The following is a 23,265-nucleotide window of genomic DNA, read 5'->3' on the forward strand; positions in this document are numbered from 1 at the left end:
CGGTTTTCCCCTTTGAGTTACACAACTGGAGCTATGACGTGAACAAAACCACATTGGTTAGTATGCTGTAATTGCAGGATCATGTTTGTAAAAGCAGCTCTGAAGATTAATTTAAATTGTCCTGTGCACCTAGTTGCCTTTCAGTCATGATTTATAGGTCACTTTATCATCACTCCTTCTCCAGGTCAGACCAAAAAAAAAAAGTTGATGCAAAGTTTTTATCTACTTTTTAACTTGTGATTCACAAATTCTTATGATCTGTTTGCTGTTGTGATCCAATAAGACTCAGGCCAGAAAATTCTGTAATACATGCCCATTTTAATAATCTGATAGAAAACATTTGTTGAGCACAACATATACCATTTTACAATATATTGTGAGGAAAACACTGAAAAAATACATTTGAAACAATGTTACATATTTCAGCAAATACTCCTATAGCTGTACAATGACCCGTCACCGTACACAATATACTGCAGTAAATATCCAGCCTTCATAATCCGCCAGGAACAAAAGACAAAAACATAAGCCAGACTTCTTCTGCACCTCCAGCGAGGTGTTGTGGGTTCAGACTGTATAAACATTATCTGGCAGGAATTTCAAACCAAACATACATTTCAATTTGTCAGAATTGAACTGCATAACTTCATGTCTTATAGCAAAATAGCTTGCTAAATACAATAAATCAGAACCACCAGACAAGTTCAGTCAAACTGTGATTTGACATGTGGTAGGGCATATAAATAATAACAAATATACAGTGAATATTATCAATCAATATCAATATTATCATGTACAAGGAAAAGGTAATAAATACACTGTTACAAACAGCTGAAGGGTCAGCTCAACACAGCTGGGTGCAACATGATTGTGCAACTCTGTGACCACTTACACACACACACTCACACTCACATGCACACACGCAACACTCACTCTCTCTCACACACACACACACACACACACACACACACACACACACACACAGGAGAAGACGTATCATGTCACGACATGATGTTGACTTCCCCCCCTTTATTCTGAAGGTTGCACCTTACAATGTGGTACCTTTAAGGTAGTGTTGGACAGATCAGCAACCAGCTGCAGAACTGTCGACATATTCAAAGTGCTGCAATAAAAACTACAAGATACAATTATTATAATCACTAACAGGTGTCTTTTTAAATGTGCACGCAGTCTACAGTCATTCAAAGTTCAATGTGTTTAAGTGTATTCACGAGAATGGAATGCTGTTAACCACAACAGGTGTGTGTGAGCTAATGAAAAGGGGAATTACGAGGTGGAAACAGATTTCCCATACTGGAATAGCTCAGGATGAAAGGTAGAGGAGGTTATGAGGTTGTGGGATTTTGTCTTGGAAACTTTTGGTGGAATTCAACTTAATTGGCTTTCATTTGCCTGAACTCGTCATCCAGCTACAGGAAGATGCGAGGCATCAATTTGACTTCTGGTTGGAAGTTTGACTTGTTACACTAGTGACTCTTCAAACATGGGGTCACACTTTTACGAGGTGGCAGTGAATTCATCAAAGTGCTTTCTTTACAAGGATCTTTGGACTTTTTAAAAACGTTTTTGGACTCTTGCTATTTTACCAAATACAAAATATTTTTCCGCTTTCAAGGAATCTGACCTATGAGTTATTTAATCGCTTATGTGATGAATTATTGGAAAAAAAACTTAACAGTTGGATAAATCAAATAAAATTATTGTTTTGGTTTACTATCATGTCTTCTGACTTGAGTAAAATTACTGATGCTTTTCACTCTCTCTTCGCCACAAAGTGCAAACTGTGCTGGGAAGTCAAATGATTTTAGAAATACATCCACTGAACGCTTTAGTGAGAACAAGCTTATACTATTGCCAGAACATTAGGAAGACTGTGTGAGACAAATATGTCCTTCTTGTAGAAAATGTTACACATTTTACAGCTACATGAATGTGTTCAATAAATTATAAAAACACTTACAAAAGGATACGGTTGTAAAAAAAGGCACACACATTTTTTTTTTTTTAGACAAGTGTTAGAAAAAACTACGTGGTTACAAATAACTTGCTGACCAGTAGTTTTGGTTGGACACTTTACCACATGGCATCCAATCCCAACACGATACAAAGAATCTAAATGAACATAAAAAATGTCCTGAAGTGCAAGTTTGGAATTTTTACTTGTCCCAGTACACGGATTCATATCGTCCACTTCATCTTCTTTGTCAGTGAGAACCCAGATACAGCCCTGCCTCTGCAGTCCGACAGTAGTCCCTTCTTTAAAGAACAGAGGCTACGCTCTTCCACCTCCCGTCTAGGGGACTCAAAAACAAACTGCCGCAGGGTTTCCATGCCTCGTTTGCAGGGGTGCCTCACATTCAGTCAGGCCCTCTTAGCCAGGCAGCTCCAAAGAGCCAGATTGCAGGATTGCTCCACTGCAATAAAATGATTTCAGCCAAAACAGCAAAAAAAAACTTGCCGCACTCTCACGAACACCATCAGTTCGGCTATGTTTCTGCTGGAGAGACGTCATGTGTCACCATATCGACCCCGTCTGGATCAGAGGGATGATCTTGGAACGTCACGCCATCGCACCTGTCAGTTGTCTCCATCATCCCGCTCTCCACGTCTCCGTCCTGGTCGTCCAGCGTCAGTTCGAACTGAAATTTACCCGTCACTGGCACCCTCTCCACCTCCCCGTGTGGTCCCCCCTCGCTGTCGCTGGTGTAAAAGGGAGGGGAGGGGCTCTGGGGGATCATGCTCTGGTACCAGTTCCTGTTGTCCTCCAACATGTCAAGGATATCCTGGGCGTCGGGGTGGACCAGGTCGGCCCACGTCTCCCACAGTGGATGGACGATGTAATCAATGAAGCCCACCTGAAAGGGATAAAGGAGGATGATGTTAGTAAAAATGACTCACTTGAATAGAAGTAAGATTACAGAAGTAGATTTTTGGAGCTGGATGTGTATTCTGTACCTGTGTCCTCTCCACTGAAGCTGTGTGTTTGTCACACATGGGGCTGATCTCCATCCCCCTTTCTCTCTCTCGGTCTCCTTGGTGGAAGAACTCGTCCATGATCCTGTCTGTCCACTGCCGGTACAGATCCAGAGGCTTGGTGGGATTGCTCAGATCGGCACAGTGAACCATGTTACGAAGAACCTGCAGGAAATCAACCGTTTAGGCATCTTGTATCTTTCTGGTGTGCATTAGAGTGTCTATCATGTATGTTTACGAGCACGCCTCTTACCTGCATCCTGTCTGTGTAGTTGTCCAACAGGAGCACTCCGGAGCTGGTCACCTTCTTAGTTTCCACCATCGTCTTCAGGTCGGCCAGCAGGCTCATGTGTTTAGACATGTCCGTTGCCAAAACCTGGAAGAGAGAAAGACGTTGGAGAATGATGTAAGAAATCATTTAGGAAGGAAACAATAAAGTAGACAAGACATCATCATCATTGAAGCTAAAAACTGGCCCTCAGCCTCAGACAGAAATGCAGACATTTCCTCACCATGTCTATGACCATCCTCCTGAGCGTCTGCTTCTGCTTCTTGGTGAGGTTTTGGAAGATGTCGCAGTTGTCTTCCTGCAGCAGTTTGAAGCCCACAGCCAGGTGGTGGTTCTCCAACACTGACTCATCGTTGTACATCAGAGCCAGCTCGGAGTCTACAGGCAAGGAAAGGAGGGAGGGAGAGATGACAGGAAGAGGGAAATTAAATGGAGCTTCAGCTTTTTAAACTCAGGTCAGTTAACTATGGCAACCGTGCAGTGTCCCTAAAAAACCCCACGTTGTTGCCTTTGGAGACGGATCCCATTAAACCGTGCACGTTTCCAACCATTTTGTAAATGTAGACTAAATAAATCAAAGCTGTGGAAATTGTCGACTTTTGTGACAGACAACAGGTGCCAAAAGAGGACTTACTGGTGTTGATGAGGAACTGGTTGGACACTCCCGGGTGGTCCACGTCATGAATCGCTGCAGCGAAAATGGCTGCCAAGATCTCCAGATCAGTGAAGACCGCCTGTGTTTGAAGAGAAAGAAGAAGAATAAAAGAGATGAATAAAAGAGAACTGGCTAAACAAGGTGATGCATTAGACAATAGTTTGAGGCCGATCCTTTCACGTGAGAATCTGTCTGGCATGCAGCTTCTGCATGCCAGGATTGTTGACAGTAATGCCAGTCACCTCATTAAATCATAATAAATTGCTTGAGAAAAAGGTGTGGGCGATGGCGCCACAGCTTTAACTTTAATCCAAACTTATTAGATAAACAATCGAAGACCAATTTATTGACTAATAAAAGCAAAAAATAGGACAATTAAACTATTTTCAAATGCACATTGATACTGAAAAAAGACATTTTGACACTGGCTTCACTATAAATTTAAATTATGAGATATATTCCAATCTATCCTATTACATCATGAGACTTTAAGTAACTTACATCCAGTGCCGGGGTGGACAGGAGGATGTGAGTGGACTGGGCTACGTCTGCGGCGTGTAGGCTGTTGTGGTAGGCCACGTCAGAGTGATAGTGGCCCTCCAGGGTCAGCATGAACGTCACAAAGGTGTCTGTTGGAATCTTGAATGTCCTCATCAGGTCTCGCTCCTGCATGCGACACAGAACGAAAATGAGAAAAACAAGATTTTAACAACGAAAAGTGAAAAGTCTACAGCGTGTCGGTTGTGTTTTGCCAGCAGACCAGTGATCTGACCTTAAATTCAATTTCCAGCATAAATTGTGAATCATATACTAGAGAAAAGGCTGGAAAATGAAAACAACTTGCTCTCCTGCCAAGATGATTCACAGTTAGAAATCATCTGCTAATGGTCCTTCTAGCAGATGTTCCTGTAGTGATACTGACAGCTGAACGTAACAGAGAACATAGGCTACCGTACACACTGACGTGAGCTGTGCCTCATGCCTTCTACAGCAGTGTGTGTGTATGTATGAATGCTTTCACGCCTTTTTCTGACTTGACGAGGAGGTGGAAGATGAGGAGGATGAAGAGGGCAGGGCACTGACCTGAAAGATTGTGTACATGACACATGTGAGTGGCCGGTTGTGGGAGTGCTCTGCCACCCTGAAGATATTCAGTCCCCATTTATTGATGTCTTCCAGATCCTATTAGAGAGATCAGAATATATAGACAGGTATGTTAGTGTTTCAGCCAGTGAGACACCAGACATTGCACAATTCTCATGCGTCATTCTCGCCCCTGAATAATTGGTTGATCGCTTACCTTCGACAGCAGTTCCTCCTGGTCCGTCTTCACCCCAAAGCGATTGCCGGTGCCTCCAGATATGCTGGGTGTGTGGCTGACCTTCCTCACCCCGCTGATCTGAGTCATCATCCCACCTTGCTGCTGTTGCTGCTGCTGCTGCTGATGTTGCTGCTGGCCCTGTCTCCTCTTCCTTTCCCTTGACTTGGGAACTGGACACGGAAGCTCCAACTCATTCTGTTTGTCTGTGAAGAATAAAGGAGGAATGAGGGAAGAGAAAAAAAAAAGGATGAGTGGTTTTCAATTACTCCAAAGACCAAAGCAGACTAGGCTAGGGGATGTTGGATAAGCATAACAAAGTTAACACGGGGAGATAGTTGACCTCTCACACGTATGTGACAACACATTAAAGCTGCACTTGCAACTACTTAATTAGCAAGCAATGCTTCAGTTACGGTGTCCTTCAGTAAAAATATGTTTTTTTTGACAGTAGTTAAGACAAAAAAACTTCAATCACTAACAAAAATATTTCTGTATGAGGACAATAGGAGTGTCATGATGACACACAGGTGTCATGAAGTGCTAATGAGATGTTTATGAAATCTGACAATATTCCAGTGGCCCGTGCATTCTGAGAAACCCAGTCATGTTATAATAACAATCCACAGAATTGTGGAAAGTTGGCTCATATTAAACTGAAATGTTTAGAGGAGGGACTTGTGAGTATGAGGGTTTGTTTGGTGCATGTGATTCAGCCCGTCTGTTTGGCAGAGTGAGATTCTCACATGCTGCATGCAGCTGACAGTGTCAGAATGAGACTCCCTCGGTCTATATACTGTATGTGCACCACATTCACCGCAGTGAGAAAAAAAAAAGATATATCTGAGCTTCGTCCTTTACAAAGCAAAGGAAGAAAATCGCAACACCTAACAGGTGCTGGCTGCAATGCAGATGACAACAAAACCACTAAGCTTCAAAGATGCTCCGAGCTTCCTCCTGTGCTCGTGTGTTAGTTTCTTCTATGCAAGCAGTTCTATCATTTCCACTGCATCACTTCTATTGTTAGAGAGGCTCCATCCTTTGCCTTGTTCCTCTCCCCTCGCATTCTTTTTTTTCTTCTCTTCCCTTTTGGGTTTTTCATCCTCCGAGGGTAAAGATGGAGGTGTCTTTACCAGCTAAAGCAAAAAACCCCAATCTGCACACAATCCTGATGAGCTGGATGTCTGGCTCTATGCTGGTATTAAACTGGATGCAAGGTGGAAAAGCTGTGGGGCAGACTAGCTGACTGGCTAACGTGAGTCATGAAATGCCGCCAGGCTTTTAAGAGACAAGGAAACACTGCTGTCATCCTGATGAATAATGCAGTGTCTATCTGGACCTGATGGCACTGTACGCACGCACGCACACACACACACATAGTGTACAGAAACTCTCCAGCCTCGAGTGCACACACATTACCATGCACACAAACATTCTCCCTCTCTCTCCCCCTCACCCATTGCCCCTGATCCCTCCAGAGGGAAGTCTTCCCTGAATACAACCCCTCCCCACCCCATCCTCCCTCCACATCTCTCTGCAGTCAGAGCGAGGGGACTCTCTGTCTCTCTCTTCCAGACCAGATCAGACTGGTTTACAAGCAGTGGTGCAGACCAACTAAGAGTTCCTCCACTACTTAGCACATGCTTTGTGTAATCTCACATCCTGCAGATATACAGACAGCATCATTCCTGAAGGATGTTGACTTATTTAAGTCTCACACTGCAATGACACATGCAGCACATTTTGTGATGACCTGTCTGTGTGTGTGTGTGTGAGTTTATGGTTTATATATATGTGTGAATATGTGCTGCTGTGCTCACCTAGGAAAGTGTTGGAGATGTACTCTGACACTTGGTTGCCTGAGCGACTCATCTCAGACAGGTGGCTTAGCTCCCGGTTCAGCATCCTCTTGAACTAGAGTCAAAGAGATGAAACATACATGAGGTTAAATGGACAGACATTAATAACGCTTTAAAAATCTATACAAGGAAATTCATATTCATTAAATCATTTTACTGCTGTTTCCGAGCAGAGTGATAAAGCATTTCCTGTTGTTTTCCACTGGAATATGTCCCATGAGAACATGGCCTCTGTTTTTTTCATGCGCCATATAAGGTCTGTGTTTATGTCTTCTAGATCCTGTTTGAGTTTGCCACTAAGTCACTTGACTGCTGAGCATTTCAACAAACAACAAACAGTGTATAATATACAAAATGCGGTGTCATAATGTTTATGCACAATTCTTCCAGGGTACCAAAATGCGCCAGTTTTTCTCAGCACACGCAACCACTGTGTTACAGCATAATGACAGAATCTGATCAAATGCATGCAAGTGTGTAATCAAAACAGAACAAAATCAATCTGAGGCATTTTATCAGAGAAAAGACATTAACACACAGTTTGTGCATGCACACACACACACACACAGACAAGCATCCATCTATGTCTATTCTCCTCTGGGACACACCTTGATGTATCCCCAGGACACAGAGAACAGGTAGTTGGCCTCAGGCATGGTGCTGAGCTGTGCTGAGCCCCTGGCGCTCCCCAGCAGAAGCCCTGTATGCTCCTCTCTGAGTGGACCCCCAAGGCTGAGCTCAGCCCTACAGCCTGAAGCTCAAGGCGCCACCAAAATCACCGCCTTCCAACGGTGGACTATGGTAAAAAACGCCCCAGCTGAACTCTCTACAGAGGGGCTGTGGCGGACCCCTACATCCCCGGCCAAATGTGCCTCCTCATAGCGTCGCCCGCTGTTTTCCAGGATCGCAAAGCCGCTGGTGAGAGTGATGGAATCCCCCTGGATGCAATCAATATTTCTTTTTCTTTTCCCTCGTTCTCGCTGCCTCTGTCCGTCTCTCTAAACCTCTGTCTCCTCCTGCCACCATCCAAATGGGATCCAGTGACATGCAGGGGGGGAAATCCAGCCTTCCCGAGCCCAGATTGAACAAGGCAAGGAGGAAGGGCAGGCTCTAAGACAGAGGGAGAAAAGGAAAGGAGGGACGGAGAAAGAGTAGGAGGAGGAGGAGGGGGATGCGCTCTAGCTGTAGAGTCCCCTGTGGCAGACAAACTGGTGGAGTCTCTCTCTCCCTTTCTTTGCCTCCCACCCCTGCTGAACACTAAACCATGCACAGCACTGCAGAAAACGGGAGTTTGGAGAATCCCCCCCACATCTTTCTCTCTCTTTCTAGCTATTTCTCTGTTTCTCCCTCACTCCTGTGCTCTCTGCAAAACCCTCTCCCACCGTCTCTTTTTTATCCCCCCCCCCCCATCTCGGTCGCTCCCTCCCTTCTCGATTCACTCCCCTCCTGCTCAGTAATGCAGAACAGATCCAACGCATACTGCGCAATGTGAGGCTTCAAAGCAGTGGAGTGTTTATCACATGGGTGAGGAGATGCTGGGTATTAATTAACCAGATTGGGGTTGAGTCTTTTTTTTTTGGAATTTGTAGGCTTATGAAAAGAAGCTGCTGTAAACAGTTCAGTCATTCAATCATTATTCTGTATGAAAAATGTGTCCTTGTTCTCAATATTAGGAACAGTCGAGAATATCTTCAGAAAACTGTTTATCTGGTGCCTCGCTGCGGCAGTTCTTTGTAGAAAAATGCAAACCGAGACGATGGGAGACGAACAGATGAGAGAGTTTTCAGTCTGCAGCCCACCAGTGTACCACCAATTGCACGACAACCTGAACGCCATGGCAACAGAGTCACGTGGCCCCCTCCGTTGTTCTCATGGTGGTCCCCACTCTAAACACGCTGCATCCTATCACATACGTACACACACAGGCATGTACAACCACACACACACTCATTCAGCACACAATCTGCAGCAGAGATGCTGTAGGCAGACACAACAAGGCTAGACACAGCAAAAACATACAACCACAGTTTATATTTCGCAGAATCTGACCAGTGATGTAAAACTGAAAGAGAAGCACTAATGCATAACCACATCCTAATCTTTATAATGAATACAATGGAATAATAGTGCAATCAATTTGCTACCCTGAACATGTGATTGTGTTTTCCGGGTTTTATAATATCTTCAAACACTGAAAACTGGCAAAAGCCACAATCACGACCGATTTTTTTTTTTCTGCCCTTTTATTTCCTACAATGGGGTCTTTTCTCTTCATTGTGAACCAGGCTCTCTCTGGTCTCAACAGCTGTCTAATAGCTGTCAAGCAGACAACTAACATCTACTTGACTGTGAAACTTTAATACCATTTTCAAAGCCTTGGCTGCACTCAAAACCCAGACTGCCAGAGGCAAGCCATAAAAATCAAAGAGAGCTCGTAAGGACAAAAATTTGAGCTTGGAATCAGACGGCTTTATTCCATTCAAAGGGACTTGTAATTGATTCTTTAAAGCAGCGGAACGGTGCGGATTTGTGTGACCTCTAGGAAATGATTCAGGCACAGAGCCACATGTCAGTCACCCAGGGTCATACAGTTCGTTTCAGACACACAGCATATGCTCACAGCAGGGTGACAGATCTATGACTGTGTTCGAGAGAACAGATTACTCAATGCACGGTATTAACTCACACATCCTTTTACATACAGAAAGTGCTCATACTCTGAGAAAAAAACCTGACTTAGGTAACCTAGAGAAGTTGCATAAACCGTACCAGAAAGAGTTGTAGTTCTCAGAAGATGTTGAGTTGATGCCTCATAAAAGTTTGCATATTCAAAATAGGTGCATACTGGAGCCATTCTTTAGCAACACGGTAATGTGAATGATATGTCGGAGTCTACGCAAAAACACTATTTACACTTGAACTTTTTAAAATGAACACAAAAAGATTTTTAAGTCAAATGTGCCGGCGCACTGCGAGGGTCTTTGTCTTAGCGACCTGGATTCTAAAACAATCAAGCCAAATCAAGACAGGAAATTCCCAAAGTAATTAGTGGAAGAATAAACTAAATTTAATATTAAATCATGCTTGCTAGAGAAATGAAATCACCTTAAATCAAATCAATGAATCTAGGATAAGTCAGACTGTCCATATGGCAAACAACAGCAGCACAATCTCCAAAACTAACTCACCTTTTTCCAACTTGTTGGCATCCCAAAGTTTTTCTTCTGCTTTTCAGAACAACATAATCCCATTGTCTCTTAACAAAAACCAAAACACGACACGAAAGAAATCCTTTAAAGTTGTTAGAGTAATAACACTGTTCAGCGCGTCTGAGACTGTGCCTGCTTCCTCTCTCTATTCTCTTTTCTGAAGTGGCGTCAGACAGGAAACATATAGCGATAAAGCTGACTTGACTGACTGGCCAACACAGTCTAACAAGAGATCGACAGCTCCTCCCTCCACCACAGGCCCGAGCTTGTGTCCCCACCTACTTCCCCTTTACTTCGTCGCTGATAGAGTAATTCACTGAGGTCATTTACTGGTAGACATCCTGCTTCCTAACATGGCCCAAGGCACCAAACAACTAACATACCTGAGTTCATCACTGAGAGTCCCAGATAACAAGTTTAGCAGACAGCCATGCTGACGTAGTGTAGTAGAAAACACACACAAATGACATATATGTGTTCCTTTGGGATCAGTCTTTAAAACTTGGCTCAGTTCTTACAGCTCACTATGACCTTGACTGAAACTGAAAGAGATAAAAGAGGGACTAAACAGGAACAGTTTGACATCATATTGCAATACCACTGCTCTGCAATCTCACAAAGCCCAGAGTGAGTCAATGCTGCCTCTGCCCCACTTGTGGCTGTTTACAGTGTCAACACACAGTGGATTATGCCCGGCAAGTTTTCACAGTTTAGTAACATTAGGAAGACACGTTTCCTAGAAGGTGTTGGATAACGGTAGTTAAGAATAGGGTTACAATAAAAACAGGTTTCATATTTACCTTCCTCCTTCCTCCTTCTAGTTTATTTTCCATGATAACAGCAGATTACAGAGGTAAAACTTTTTAATTACAATTAGGTACTGTAATCACTGCTGCTGCTTGTCTGATCTCCTCACCACCCTTTCAGTCAAAGAGAATCACAACACTATAATTTAATGTCCATTACCCCTGCCACAGCTACAGACCCACAACTACATCTGTTTCAATAATTTTGTCATTTTTTCCCCTCTGAAGACGGCGGCGCTTCAAAGTTGAAGTGACCACACGTGAGTTAAAGTTTCCTACTCGCTTGCGCTCTGCTCAGGGGCTCTGCTCGCACGCTAACCCGCAGAGCGCTAAACTCCTCTAACTCAATTCAGATGGCAGTGTTTGTCCAAGGCCGTCACCGGCATCAGCATGGAAGTGTGGCGACGCTAATGATAGTGAGGGGCAGGGAAGCAGCTCCCCGCTCTGAGGTCACAGCGACCAGGCCGGCGGTCAGCAGGGTGTGTGGTCCCGTAACCCCGGATACACCTGTGCCCTTGGACACTGAAAGTGGAGACACGCTGGGTTTGATCGTGGGTTCAATTACATCCTCTCTGGGTCCGAAAAGAAACGGGCTCTTTGTCAGACATCACGTCATATAAAAGCTGGGCAGGAGCAAAAGCCTGCAGATGGTGCATTAATGGTGCAATACCGAAAAATATGTGATATTAATTTTGCAATAAACACATGAATGGACTAATAAGTTATTTCCTCACATGCCAGTACAGTTGCACAACAATCTAGCACATCATAACCTGTTGACCTCCACTCTTTCAAAAGCAGCATTGGTCAACAATGCTTAATGGTGGTACTGGGTCATGTGAGGAGGAACTCACGATGAACAATGTGCCCGGCCTGTCTGACCGACCGGCTGTGCTGCCGCACGCCTGTACAGCCTTGTGCTCATTGTCTCTACAGTCCCAGTGACGTGGTTGTCTGTAAAGACTCAACCTGGCTGCCTAGTCAAAGCGCCGCTATTGTCGTCTGGAAACCAGGGAGCAGAGGAGGGAGGGCAGTAGGGGGCACGGGAAATAAAGAGACAGGAAACTGGTGTCATGGTCACAGTCACCCGTCACGGTTTGACAACAACCCCTCCCCATCCCAATCCTCCCTCAGACCACAGTGTAGAATACAGACGGAAATGGACAACACCACCCTGGGTGTTTATAATCTGACGCCGCCGTACAGTCTCCTCTGTCTGTGTGGGGGTTGAGTAATACTGTGCACTGTAGTGTAATTTGGTTGAGGTCTGCACAAATTAAATACGCAAGAAGAAACGTTTATATGCATCAAAGCAAAGGGAAGTAATTAGTTCTAAATAGCTGCTTTGTGTTGTCTTATAGTACCACAATGTGTTTATTTAGATTCACTTTATCAGAAAGTTGACTTTATTCGAAGCATCAAAATAACATGTTACTGACTTGGTGACTACTTTTCATCTAGCGCCACCATGAGGTTCACATTTGTGGTTCAGACTGAAATGTCTTGATAACTATAAGATAGATTGCCAAGAAATTTGGTAGACATTCATGTCCGCCTCAGGATGAATTGTAACAACTTTGGTGAGCCCATGGTTTTTTATACACATATACCATCATCAGGTTTTAATCTGTCTAAAACCAAATACCAAAAGTAATGACCTTCACATAGTTTAGCTGTACTTTGCGTTTAGCGGTAATTGGCAAACATGCTAAGATGTTAAAGAAAGATGGTTAACACAGTAAACATTATAGCTGCTAAAGATAAGCATGTTCACATTGTCACATGTGAACATGTTAGCGTGCTGACTTTAGCATTTAGCTTAAAGCACCGCTGTGCTTCAGTAAAGCCTCACAGAGTTGCTTGCATGGCTGTAGACTCATTGTTAAAAAAGAACCTTCAGTAACTTCGTAAATACTTACCTTTTTATATTTTAAGGCTGTACATAGTACACAAAATACTGTACTAGACATTTTCATGGTGTAAATTGTAACCTTAAAAGTATTGTATTCTTTTCATTTTTAGAGAAAATCTTTAAAATAAACTTAATATTGGCTGACTACAAGTTATTTCATGCCAGTAATATGCACAATGTATAGCAATGCAGCTGATGCAGTTCAGGTAAACACCCCAGCTACAGAAAGACTAGTTTGGCCACTTGTCAACAAGGGAATAGTGCTACATCAATGGCATTTAGCTTGCTAACATTTGTGTTGGCATTTTTAGTTTCCAGATGTATTATTGTTACATGCAAAGTTTTGTAGTGTCTGCACATTTGTTAGCAAAGCAGAAATGTTTGGTCCGACATAACTCACAAACCTCAGCACTAAAATGAAAAACATCAGTGATTCTTGTAGTGCAATTTCCTTGGTTAGAAGCAGACATACAGTAAATGAGACCTTGTCTGCTCCATACTGAAGTTAAAGGAAGAATAATGATATAAAGGAGAATGACATGAGAGCAAGAGGATACAATGCAATGTACCTGTCATTACTCACTGTGAAGATATCAAGATATGGTTGAAATACAGTGGACTAGCCCTTTAAAGCTAGCATGAACTTTCCCTTCAGTTCAAGTCTTAATTTTCTGTTAATCTTAAACTATAGTCTAGACAAACTGGTGTCCATCAGTTAAATATGACCTTTCATGATGACGTCACTTAAGAAAGTGGACCAATGTCCCTCTGATCTCAGCGTTACAACAGAGCCAACCTCCACACAAAATGAATGCCAAAAGCATCTGTGTGCAGTTTAAAATCACACCGCAAGCACCTCTATGGCTCAACCTGGTTGAATAACATGCAGTGTGGTAATTTGAATAAACTAAGGAAACTGACAAAGAAATATGGTTTTCACGGAATACTGACAATTATGCCTTTCAAAGATAACAGGAACTGAATAGTCATGTATGCAAAATAAACACCACCTTTATTTTTTTGTAAGAGATCCATAAAATGATGATGCCAGCTCATACACTACCACAGAACTGCTGTTACTTTGCAAGTGCGTCAATGTGGCAGAAAGCTATTTACATTTTGCATACACTGTGCAAATTTACAGACACACTGCAACAAAGACCAATTGTATAACTGCAAACAGGCTAGTCAAGTCATCACCTCAAGATCAGTTTCAACATCATGTTCTTAGACAGCAAATTACAGAACCCCTACAGCAATAACAATAATGCTTTTGAAATTTCACACAACTATTAGAATTTGGATTGAACTTGCTTGAAGTTAATTAAATGACCAATCTTTGATGTAAATCGCGGTTAACTGTGGTTTGAGAGACATGACACTGTTTAGTGGTGGTATGCTGTGTTCCTGGGAGGTCTTATGGTGATCATTATCTCAGTGGGTAGAGCAGGCATTGACGCAATGAATCACACATTCAAAGTTAAGAGTTTGAATGGTGCTGTAAGATATTATCATAAATACAGACATCCATCAGTATAGTACATGTTATATTTTGCAAGATGATGTTTTAACTTTTAGGATTATGGGTTTCTAAGTGAGCTGATAACACCTTTTGACCATTTGGTCTCATGAAAACTTCTCAAAAACCCTCTTGGACCAACCGTAAGAGCATTGGTGCTAAAGCCGAAAACACTATAGTTCCTATTTTCTGAAAATTTCACATTTTGAAGATGTGCTTTTTACTTGAGATCCCTTCATAAATGACTCCCCTCAACTAATTGTTTTAAACATGAAGGTTTGGTTTGAAGATGAGAAATGTATCTTGCATAACAATCAGCTCAAATGAAAATCAACATAAACAAATGCAATTTCAAACACAAAAGTCCCGTCCATTGCAACAAAACAAATGCAGTGCATTTGTGAAGTTGCACACATACAAGCCAAATTGTCCTACCTTGTTGGAGGCCATGTCGCTGACAGAGCGGTAGGTCTGGATTGTTTCCAGCTGATCCAGACACCAGTCCAGCTCCTCCATGGTCTCCATAGCCAGTTTCTGGTAGGACTCATCTGCCAACAGACACATGGACACATAATCAGGCCCCAGCGGATCCATATCCATACTGGAGCCCCCTGACACCATGCGTGGAGGTCCAAGGGTCCCAGAGTGGCTTGATCGTACAGAGGACTGGCCCGCAGGACATCCGGGAGATGCAGAGGAAGAGGGGGAGGTGTGTACACAGAGCTCCTTCATCTTGTTACGCTCCACCACCTCAGAAAGTTCAGGGAAGTCGTACTCTCAGACAAACTGAGGCTAGAGTTACTGTTTGCTGACTCTCTCTCTGTAGCCTCTTTCTCTCCATACCCCCTCTTTCCCTCGCTCTCGTGCGCTCTGCAAACCCCCTCCCACTCTGTCTGGTTCCCCCACCCCTTCTCAGGCTGTCTCTCGTTCGCTTAGCCCCCCTCTCAGTACCACTCTACTAAGTGAGTGGCGTGCAAACTAGGCGGTCTGCAGCCTCCTGCTGTTGATGTGTCGTGACCCCCCCCCTCCCATTTAAACACATACAAATGGTGTGTACACACAGGTACTGTACACAAACGCTACTGCCTGAAGAGGGGCTTTTGGTGAAAGAGATCCATCTGGTTTTGCTTTTTTTTTTTTTTTTTTTACTCCCTTCATGATGTTTCACCCAAACAGATGCATCTCTATGATATCTAATATATTAAAATTTTGGGGACAAGAAGAAGAAAAACGGCAGGAAGAGGACACAGTAAGAAAAAATCTGCTTTAATTGATTTGACGCACTTTGTCACTGCTGCAAAGACAACTGCTCCAACTCCCTCCATTCCCGATGACTTCCTTTCTGAAACATGCAGACCACTTCAAGGCTGTACTCTGGTGAACTGCAGCAGCAACTCACACCACACCACCACGCTTCACAAACTGGCTCTCTCCTCTCTGAACCTCTCTGAGGAAGACGAGAGGGAGAGAAAAAAATTATATCAAACACCAAACTCTGTGTTTGCACAAGCAACACGAGAGGCAAACTTTGACTCCCTGAATTGGGGGGAGGCCAGACCAGGGCCTCCCTGTGTGCCAAAGAAACCAAAGCACTTCCTCTTTGGCCCTGAATGCACGCAAAACATGGAGTGGAATTACTGAATGGTGGAGTGACTGGTAAGGACGATCATAGCTGTCATTCAATGAAATAGCTCGCTAGGAGCTATGACTCACACATGTGGTAGGCGGCCGAGTTTTAGAAGAAGAATACTGATTTATAAGAAGTAGACTGAGATGACAAAACATGAGGAAACAACTCAAAAAATCTCATACGCAGATATACCAGGAAGAATGTTTCAACAAATTTCTGCCTGGAGGGAGCTACCCATGAACGCATCTGGATCTCCCCACCTTCCTTTCTCTATGGAAAAGACTGATCTCTACTTCATAGGCTTCACACATGGAAGAAATTTACCCCATGTGCTTAGCACAACAGGACAGCCAGCGTGCTGCTCCCCAATTTACGTCAATATAGTGGATCAAAGCACTTCAAAGCACAGTGATGGCATACAGACTCTGAACCACAGGTGTTTAACAAAGAACTTCAATGAAATTTCAGGCAATATATATATATACATATATATATACACACATATATATATATATATAGGTTGAGGAAACCTCCCACCACTTAAAGGTATCAGAACAATACGATGACAGTGACTCTTCTGAATCACAAAGGAGAGTCAAGTTTCAAATGCTTGGGTTTGACTGCGGTTTATGAAAATCATGCCACTGGCTCCTCAGATTTCAAGAGCACGACTGCTGGTTCTAGCCTCAACTCTCAGGTCAGACCAATTTCCCTTAATTTGAGCTCCAGGTTGGAGAATTCAAAGAACCCTTGGCTACAATATATCACTGGACGCCAAGCTTTGTGGCCCAAACTATTCACTAGAACCACTGGCATCCAAGCCACGTAAAATTCAGTGACACAGAGCAGAAAGTACAACATCAAAGCAGTTCATGCACAAGGCAGTGAGCTGTTGAAACTGGGTACACACTAATGTGCAGCGATCTTAAGCCATAGGCGCAGGAGATGTTGCCAAGAAGGTGCGACCACATCCTGCCCCCGTTCCCTTCGATGAGGGTATACGGAGACATTAGACATTTTAACGGCGCAGTCAGGAAGCATCAAAGGCTTGGCTCATCCACAGGTCATTTTAAAGCTGGCAGCTGATTCATATACACAGTCAAGAATTTAATGGCAATAAAACACTGCAGAACAAATGTTTACTGGTTTTAGTCTCTGGCCTCACACCACTTGCCTACAGCAAGATCACAGAAGCAGAACTTCACACATTCATCTGTTGTGTTTCCTAAAAATGACAACAGCTGGACCTGGAGCTACGCTTTGATAATTTCACTCATGTTATAATTATGTTTGCAAGTTGAAGTTGTACTTAAAAGGAAGATATACACGTCTGCATGCACACAGCAGGGATAGATGGAACTGCTCGATCCATCATCGCCTCCTGCTGATACAGTGGTAAATGGGCTGACAGACATTTAACAATGTCACTAGTCAAAGGTGGCGTGACGCACTTTGAGTCTGAGAAACCTGCTCCTAGACAGAGTGCGGGGTACTTTTCCAGCCTGTTTTTTCAGTGGAAGTCTATTTTTTTTTCTCTTCTGTGTCCTAATGCTTTGGCCATATGCTGGCGGCTGCTGAGAGGACAACAGACCTCAGTGTGCAGACAGACCCTGTCTGCCTCCCCTCTCTCCCCCTTTTCCCTCCATCTCTCTCCCCTATAGGGCCACAAACCAGCCTCTGTGAGAGCCATCAACTGCACTAACAACCAGGGCTGGGCTCAAACATCCCCCCAACTCCATTCCCGCCCGAGACACCTTCCGCTCACATCCACCTCACACTGCCCGTCTCTGTGCTCTCACTCTACCCCCCAAACCTGTTTCCTTCGCTGTCTGGCTGAAGCTTGGTTTGCAAAACTGCACTGCTTCATCCATTATACCACCTACTGATGAGCTTCAGACAGTGCTGGAAGCAGCATTCAGATCCTTTACTTACATATAAGTACAGTAGTAATACCATAATGTAACTACTTTATACTTTTGGGTCAGTAGATCTATAACAATGTATCATACTTGTTTGTAAAATCTGCAGAGTGACTACGGATGTCAGATATTGTACACAAGTTCAGTTAATTGAATAAAAAGAATATTTTCCTCTGATAGGTTGGGAAGAAGTAAAAAGTAGGATACAATGGAAATACTTAAGTAAAAAAGTACTTTAAAGTACTTTAAAACTGTACTTACGTGCAGTACTAGAGTAAAAGCCATCAGTCACATTGCACCATGAGTCTCTGTGTGTAAGCAGCTTTACTAGTTTGACGTGCAGTTGAGGTTTTTCATGTAGTTGATTCTTTTTGGTACTTTTTGACTTGAACACAGTGACTAATATGGCTTAAGTCATGTTTGTTCATACAAATTCAACTGGTTAGGAAATAATGTGGCCAGTTACAACACAGGGTCAATAAAAAAAGTCTTGAGTCACCACCGTCAGTTAAAGCGTAAACAGCTCTGAGCTATCAGCATGTACGCAAACACACACATTCCTCATCTTGACCTCACCACATCATGATGGAGACGGTGCACAATCTGACATCGATATCTGCACGTACTCAGTGTTGTGTTTGATTTCACTACACGTGGAGCTGACACAGACAAAGGGGGGGGGCCGGGTGCAATGAATCACCTTTGTATCACCTCCAATGTGCGTCAATTTATTCATAAGTAGAAAGTTAAAGAATGTCTAACACTAGGAAAGAGACAGAAAATTAAACTGAAAGAAAGAGTTTAGTGTTAGTTAGTTTTACCATGTTTGTCCCATCAGAAAAGCTACACAAAGGGGCTACTTCTCTTCAGGTAAATGGCTCAGCATACATCTGGTGGGAAAATACACTAAAACTGTAAATACAGTGAATTTGATTAGTGACTCGCACACAGCCAGTGTCACACTATTTGTTCTTTGAGTAAGACAAACTTTCCTCTTTGAGCTAATAAATGAGTCACCTGCTTCCTAATTTTTATATTTTTTTATATTTATATTTTTTATCCATTATATTACAAATTATATATATATTAATAAAAATGTATTAATATTTTTATTGTTTTACTTTCATTAGGAGAATAAGGTGTGCACTGTGTGTGTCATAGTGAGACCGTGAGATTCATGTCAGAGTTGACATGAGTCATACATGAGTTACAAGAAAGGAAATCCATTAATGTGTTGTATGTAAACCCTCTTATAGTCTAAGATTTTAAAAACTGCAACACACAGATATGTAGAAGACACCACATTTGTTTATTTTCTATTTTATTGTTTTATACTTGTTTTATTTGTTGTGCCGTTTTGTTTTAGCATAATTTATTTTAAATGTGTATTTGTGTGTGTGTGTGTGTATTCTGTTTGTTTTTTTCATTTCACAACTCAATACAACATCTCCACAGAGATCTGTAAAGTCTCATCTTATCTTAAAAACATTTATCAGATTACAATGAAAAATCTCCTCCGGTCACATACACAAATGCACGTTTCTCTTTCATATATTGGTGCAAAAAAGCTCCCAAAAGTGTTAAATATACAGTGTGTTAATTTGACTCCTCAATAAAATAAGTGTCTATTGTATAAAACTTGATGTAAATTTTAGGAATGTGGTGTCATTTTTAAGGAAGTCATTTCTGAAGAACCTGCAGTGTTGCAGACGTTCAGGTTCAACCTCGAAACCACACTATCACTCTTTGTCTTCTCTAACAAACAACCCTCACTACTGAGTTTCTTTATAGTTTACAAATGCAGCCCAATCTTTTCACTTATCAAAACAAAAGGCTTCAACTGTTAGACAAACACAGACACAGACACAGACACACACACACATACACACACACCTCATCAGGGCCTGTTTGACAGCTCCCTCACAATGCACCATGGAGCTGTGTTGGCACGGGCCAGCTTGAGGGATGGGCCACAGCGAGGTTTATGACTGTGCTGACGTCAATGACATAATTCAAATACTTAACCAGGCTGCACGCTTCCATCCCTCCAGATCCTCTCCTCTGGCTGCGAGCCTGGAAAACCTGACATGGATTCCCGCTGCACACGGTGGAGCACAGTAACCACTGCAGACAGGCCAGGACTGGACTGCCCAGACTGACAATGACAGGTCAAATTTGTTCTGGGAATCAGTGTGTTGTGTCTGCATGTCAATCGACCCATCTGTGTATTCAGTACTTTAAATGTGAAGGAGTAAACCTCATCGTATTGTGAAAGACAGTGGATAATGATATTTATTAAGCTTCCCCCCACATCTTTTAAAGGTTAGGATAAAAACATGAAATTGCTTTTTCTTTTTTTTCTCTTTAAAGTTTAACAAACAACACTATTATTAGCTTAAAGCAATAGCAAGCTATGCTTATTTGCATAGAAGAGTTAGATTAGTTAGATTATTAGAAGTTGATACCGAATCGAATGTCGGTACGGCAAATGTGAAGCTACTTCGAGCAGCAAGTAAGGATAGCTTAGCTCAAATACCGGAAACAGGAGGAAGCTGACTCTGTCCAACAGTTATGCAGGATGACAATTTGCCGTTTTGCAGTGGGTTATGTGCCAGACTATTTCTTGGCTCTGAGCACTTGACAAGCAACCAGCGAAGAATCTAGGAAGTTACTGGTCCCGGTCAAGAAATAGTCTGGCACATAAACCCCATAAAAGTGGGCACTGTCATTTTTGTCCTTCTGGTTTTGTACAGTGTAAATAAAGGAGATATAACATGTTAATGAATGAGCTTTAGGGGTGCTGTTAGGTGGATTTTGATACCGTTTGACAGAGCCGGGTTAGTTTCTCTTGTCTTTGTGCTAAGCTAAATTGAACAGACAAATAAGAGCATGAGAAAGTGAATAAGCCTGTTTCCCAAAATGTCCAACTATTCATTTAAGATAAACACTTTGGCCTTAAATAAATCAAGAAACCATCCAGATACACTATGATGTTTAACCACTTTGATTAGAATGATACCACAATTTTAACAGATAGCAGATAATTAGACAATATCTAATAATAAATACATCATCCAGTTTTGATCCAAGTATTAAAGTCAATCTATCAATTCAACTTCAGTACTTCCTTATAATAATACCACAATTAATCTTATCACAAACACAAATATGCAGCACAGTTCCTGGTGCAGGTTTGGTTTGAGTGGTTTCACCTGAGATATTCTCAGGTGTACAAGGCTGCACGTTACAAACACGGCTGCTTTGCCCTTTTCTCACAATAGGCTTCTATATCTCATGGTGCACATCATGCACGTATGCAAGCACATACGCAAAACTACTTGCAGAACAGATATGAAAACACTCCTGCCCTTACTTAAAAGTGATTACTCCTTCAAAGCGCAGATTACCAGTAATTCCTTATGCTGTCAGAATAACCTGTTTCAGACTCGCCTTTGATTCATTCTCTTTCATGACCTGTTTACAAAAAGAGACAAAAGATGAATGAGTAATGCTTATTGTGTAGGGCCCCACGCCCTGGGCAATTTACGCACAGAGTCACGTGTCTGTGGAGTTTCAAGGCAAAGCATGTGTATGTTTCGATGTAGCTGTCTGCTGTGACTGAATTTGTTTACAGGCTGTTAATTTGTTAACAGGCTGACTGAGCAGCTGAAATGCACCCTACAACAAAAAGACAAAACCTGAATATTTTGTTAATGATAAACAAAAATATATGAGGAAAAAGACAAACACACTTTAAACTGATAAGAAAAGGAATTTAAAGTGTTTATCACAAAACTCACACAGTGGTATTTAAACTTTTTTTCCCTTCGAGGGCCTGAAATGAAACTTGATGGAAATTCTGTGGCCAAGTGGCAAATACACTGTAATGCAATGCAAAATTATACTAAAGCACACTGTATTAAGATTCAAGGCTGATATATAAACAGATACTGAATGCTAATACAGTGAAACACAGTTGTAATACAGTTGCAAATACTGCACATTAAATAACACTTTAAAATGTCCCTATTGCTTATAAATGCTACATGGGGGGACTTCAACATGGGATATATAAAAAATGTATATCATATATTTTAAAACTGTGTGACTTAAAATCCCAGTTAGCTCATGTTCCTATCACAAAACAAGACAAGTCTGCAAGATTCAGTTTGATAGAAGACAATCAATTACAAAAAGATATACAGTAGGTCCAATTAGATTAAAAATGTAAAAAGAGGTACCTATACTGATATCTGGCACTCATATCTTCAGCGCAATTGGACGCTGTTTGAATGTTTGACTGAAGCGCGGCTCACATTTGGCTCTTTTGGGCCTGTGGTGGGACAGGGTCATATGACCTCAGTCCAGGCCGCGGTTATGGCCATAGCCAAATATCCACAACCAACAACAAAGAACGAACTTCTCGGGTTTAGTGGGTTATTATAGAGGTTTTTATTAAAACTTCTCTACTGTTGTGTTCCCCCTCACTGAACTGCTCAAGACCAAGACCAAATTTATTAGGTCTTCTGAATGTCAGCTAGCTTTTGAAAATGTGAAATCTGTCTTATGCTCTTCTCCTGTTCTGGCTGCTCCTCGTTTTGATCGAGCAGATCATAGATATCATCCTGCTGGTATGGTTATGAGTTACTGTTATATTCTTTTGTGTCTATAAGCCATCCAGCCAGATTCAGAGCATCTGGGCCTAATGCTCCCACAGGATAAAAGGGCCAACTCCCAGCGCTGTTCAGGCCTTCTCTCCCCTTGACTCATCCCAGCCAGCAGCTGCAGGCTTTGGTTTTTGTTTGACTTTAGTTTTGTTATTGTTTCACAACACCTCATACCTCACTGCTCACTGTTCATGCATTTAACACCTACACCATTGATGTTACTGACTGACACACTCCATACCTTTAATTTACCGCCATCCGTTGTGTCCATTCCCGTATTTGTCAAGGCCAAAGAGCCAGGTTATGACGAATACAAAAAGAAAAAAAAAGCCATAAGAGGTGGCACATGTTTACTTTTCCTCTCTGACCTCAGGTGGGTTCAGTCTAAGGTTTACTAAGGTGGCCTGCTTTGGCCCACAGGCCCCACTTTGGGCAGCTCTGACTGCTTGCTTTTAACATTATTTCTGTGTATTCTTGTGTAAACATTA

General features: G+C 42.3%; 1 protein-coding gene across 10 annotated transcripts in view; it reads right to left on the reverse strand.

Moving 5' to 3' along the window:
- Nucleotides 1–298: 298 nt before the first annotated feature.
- Nucleotides 299–23,265, reverse strand: part of LOC121908140 (cAMP-specific 3',5'-cyclic phosphodiesterase 4B-like) — a 53,641-nt gene continuing 30,674 nt past the window's right edge. For 9 of the 10 annotated variants that reach the window (XM_042427882.1, XM_042427884.1, XM_042427883.1 and 6 more), the window contains 10 exons: nt 14,997–15,109; nt 7,077–7,170; nt 5,239–5,462; nt 5,022–5,120; nt 4,440–4,604; nt 3,918–4,017; nt 3,507–3,661; nt 3,248–3,370; nt 2,977–3,159; nt 299–2,876 (listed from right to left, as the gene is read on the reverse strand). In XM_042427882.1, the coding sequence (XP_042283816.1) occupies nt 2,508–2,876; nt 2,977–3,159; nt 3,248–3,370; nt 3,507–3,661; nt 3,918–4,017; nt 4,440–4,604; nt 5,022–5,120; nt 5,239–5,462; nt 7,077–7,170; nt 14,997–15,109 (1,625 nt within the window). In that variant the 3' untranslated portion in view covers nt 299–2,507. Of the gene's footprint in view, nt 2,877–2,976; nt 3,160–3,247; nt 3,371–3,506; nt 3,662–3,917; nt 4,018–4,439; nt 4,605–5,021; nt 5,121–5,238; nt 5,463–7,076; nt 7,171–7,723; nt 8,425–14,996; nt 15,110–23,265 lie in introns of those variants that run through there. The other variant, XM_042427892.1, reaches the window with a different exon arrangement.

The sequence above is a fragment of the Thunnus maccoyii genome, chromosome 12, assembly GCF_910596095.1.
Source record: "Thunnus maccoyii chromosome 12, fThuMac1.1, whole genome shotgun sequence".
NCBI lineage: Eukaryota > Metazoa > Chordata > Actinopteri > Scombriformes > Scombridae > Thunnus > Thunnus maccoyii.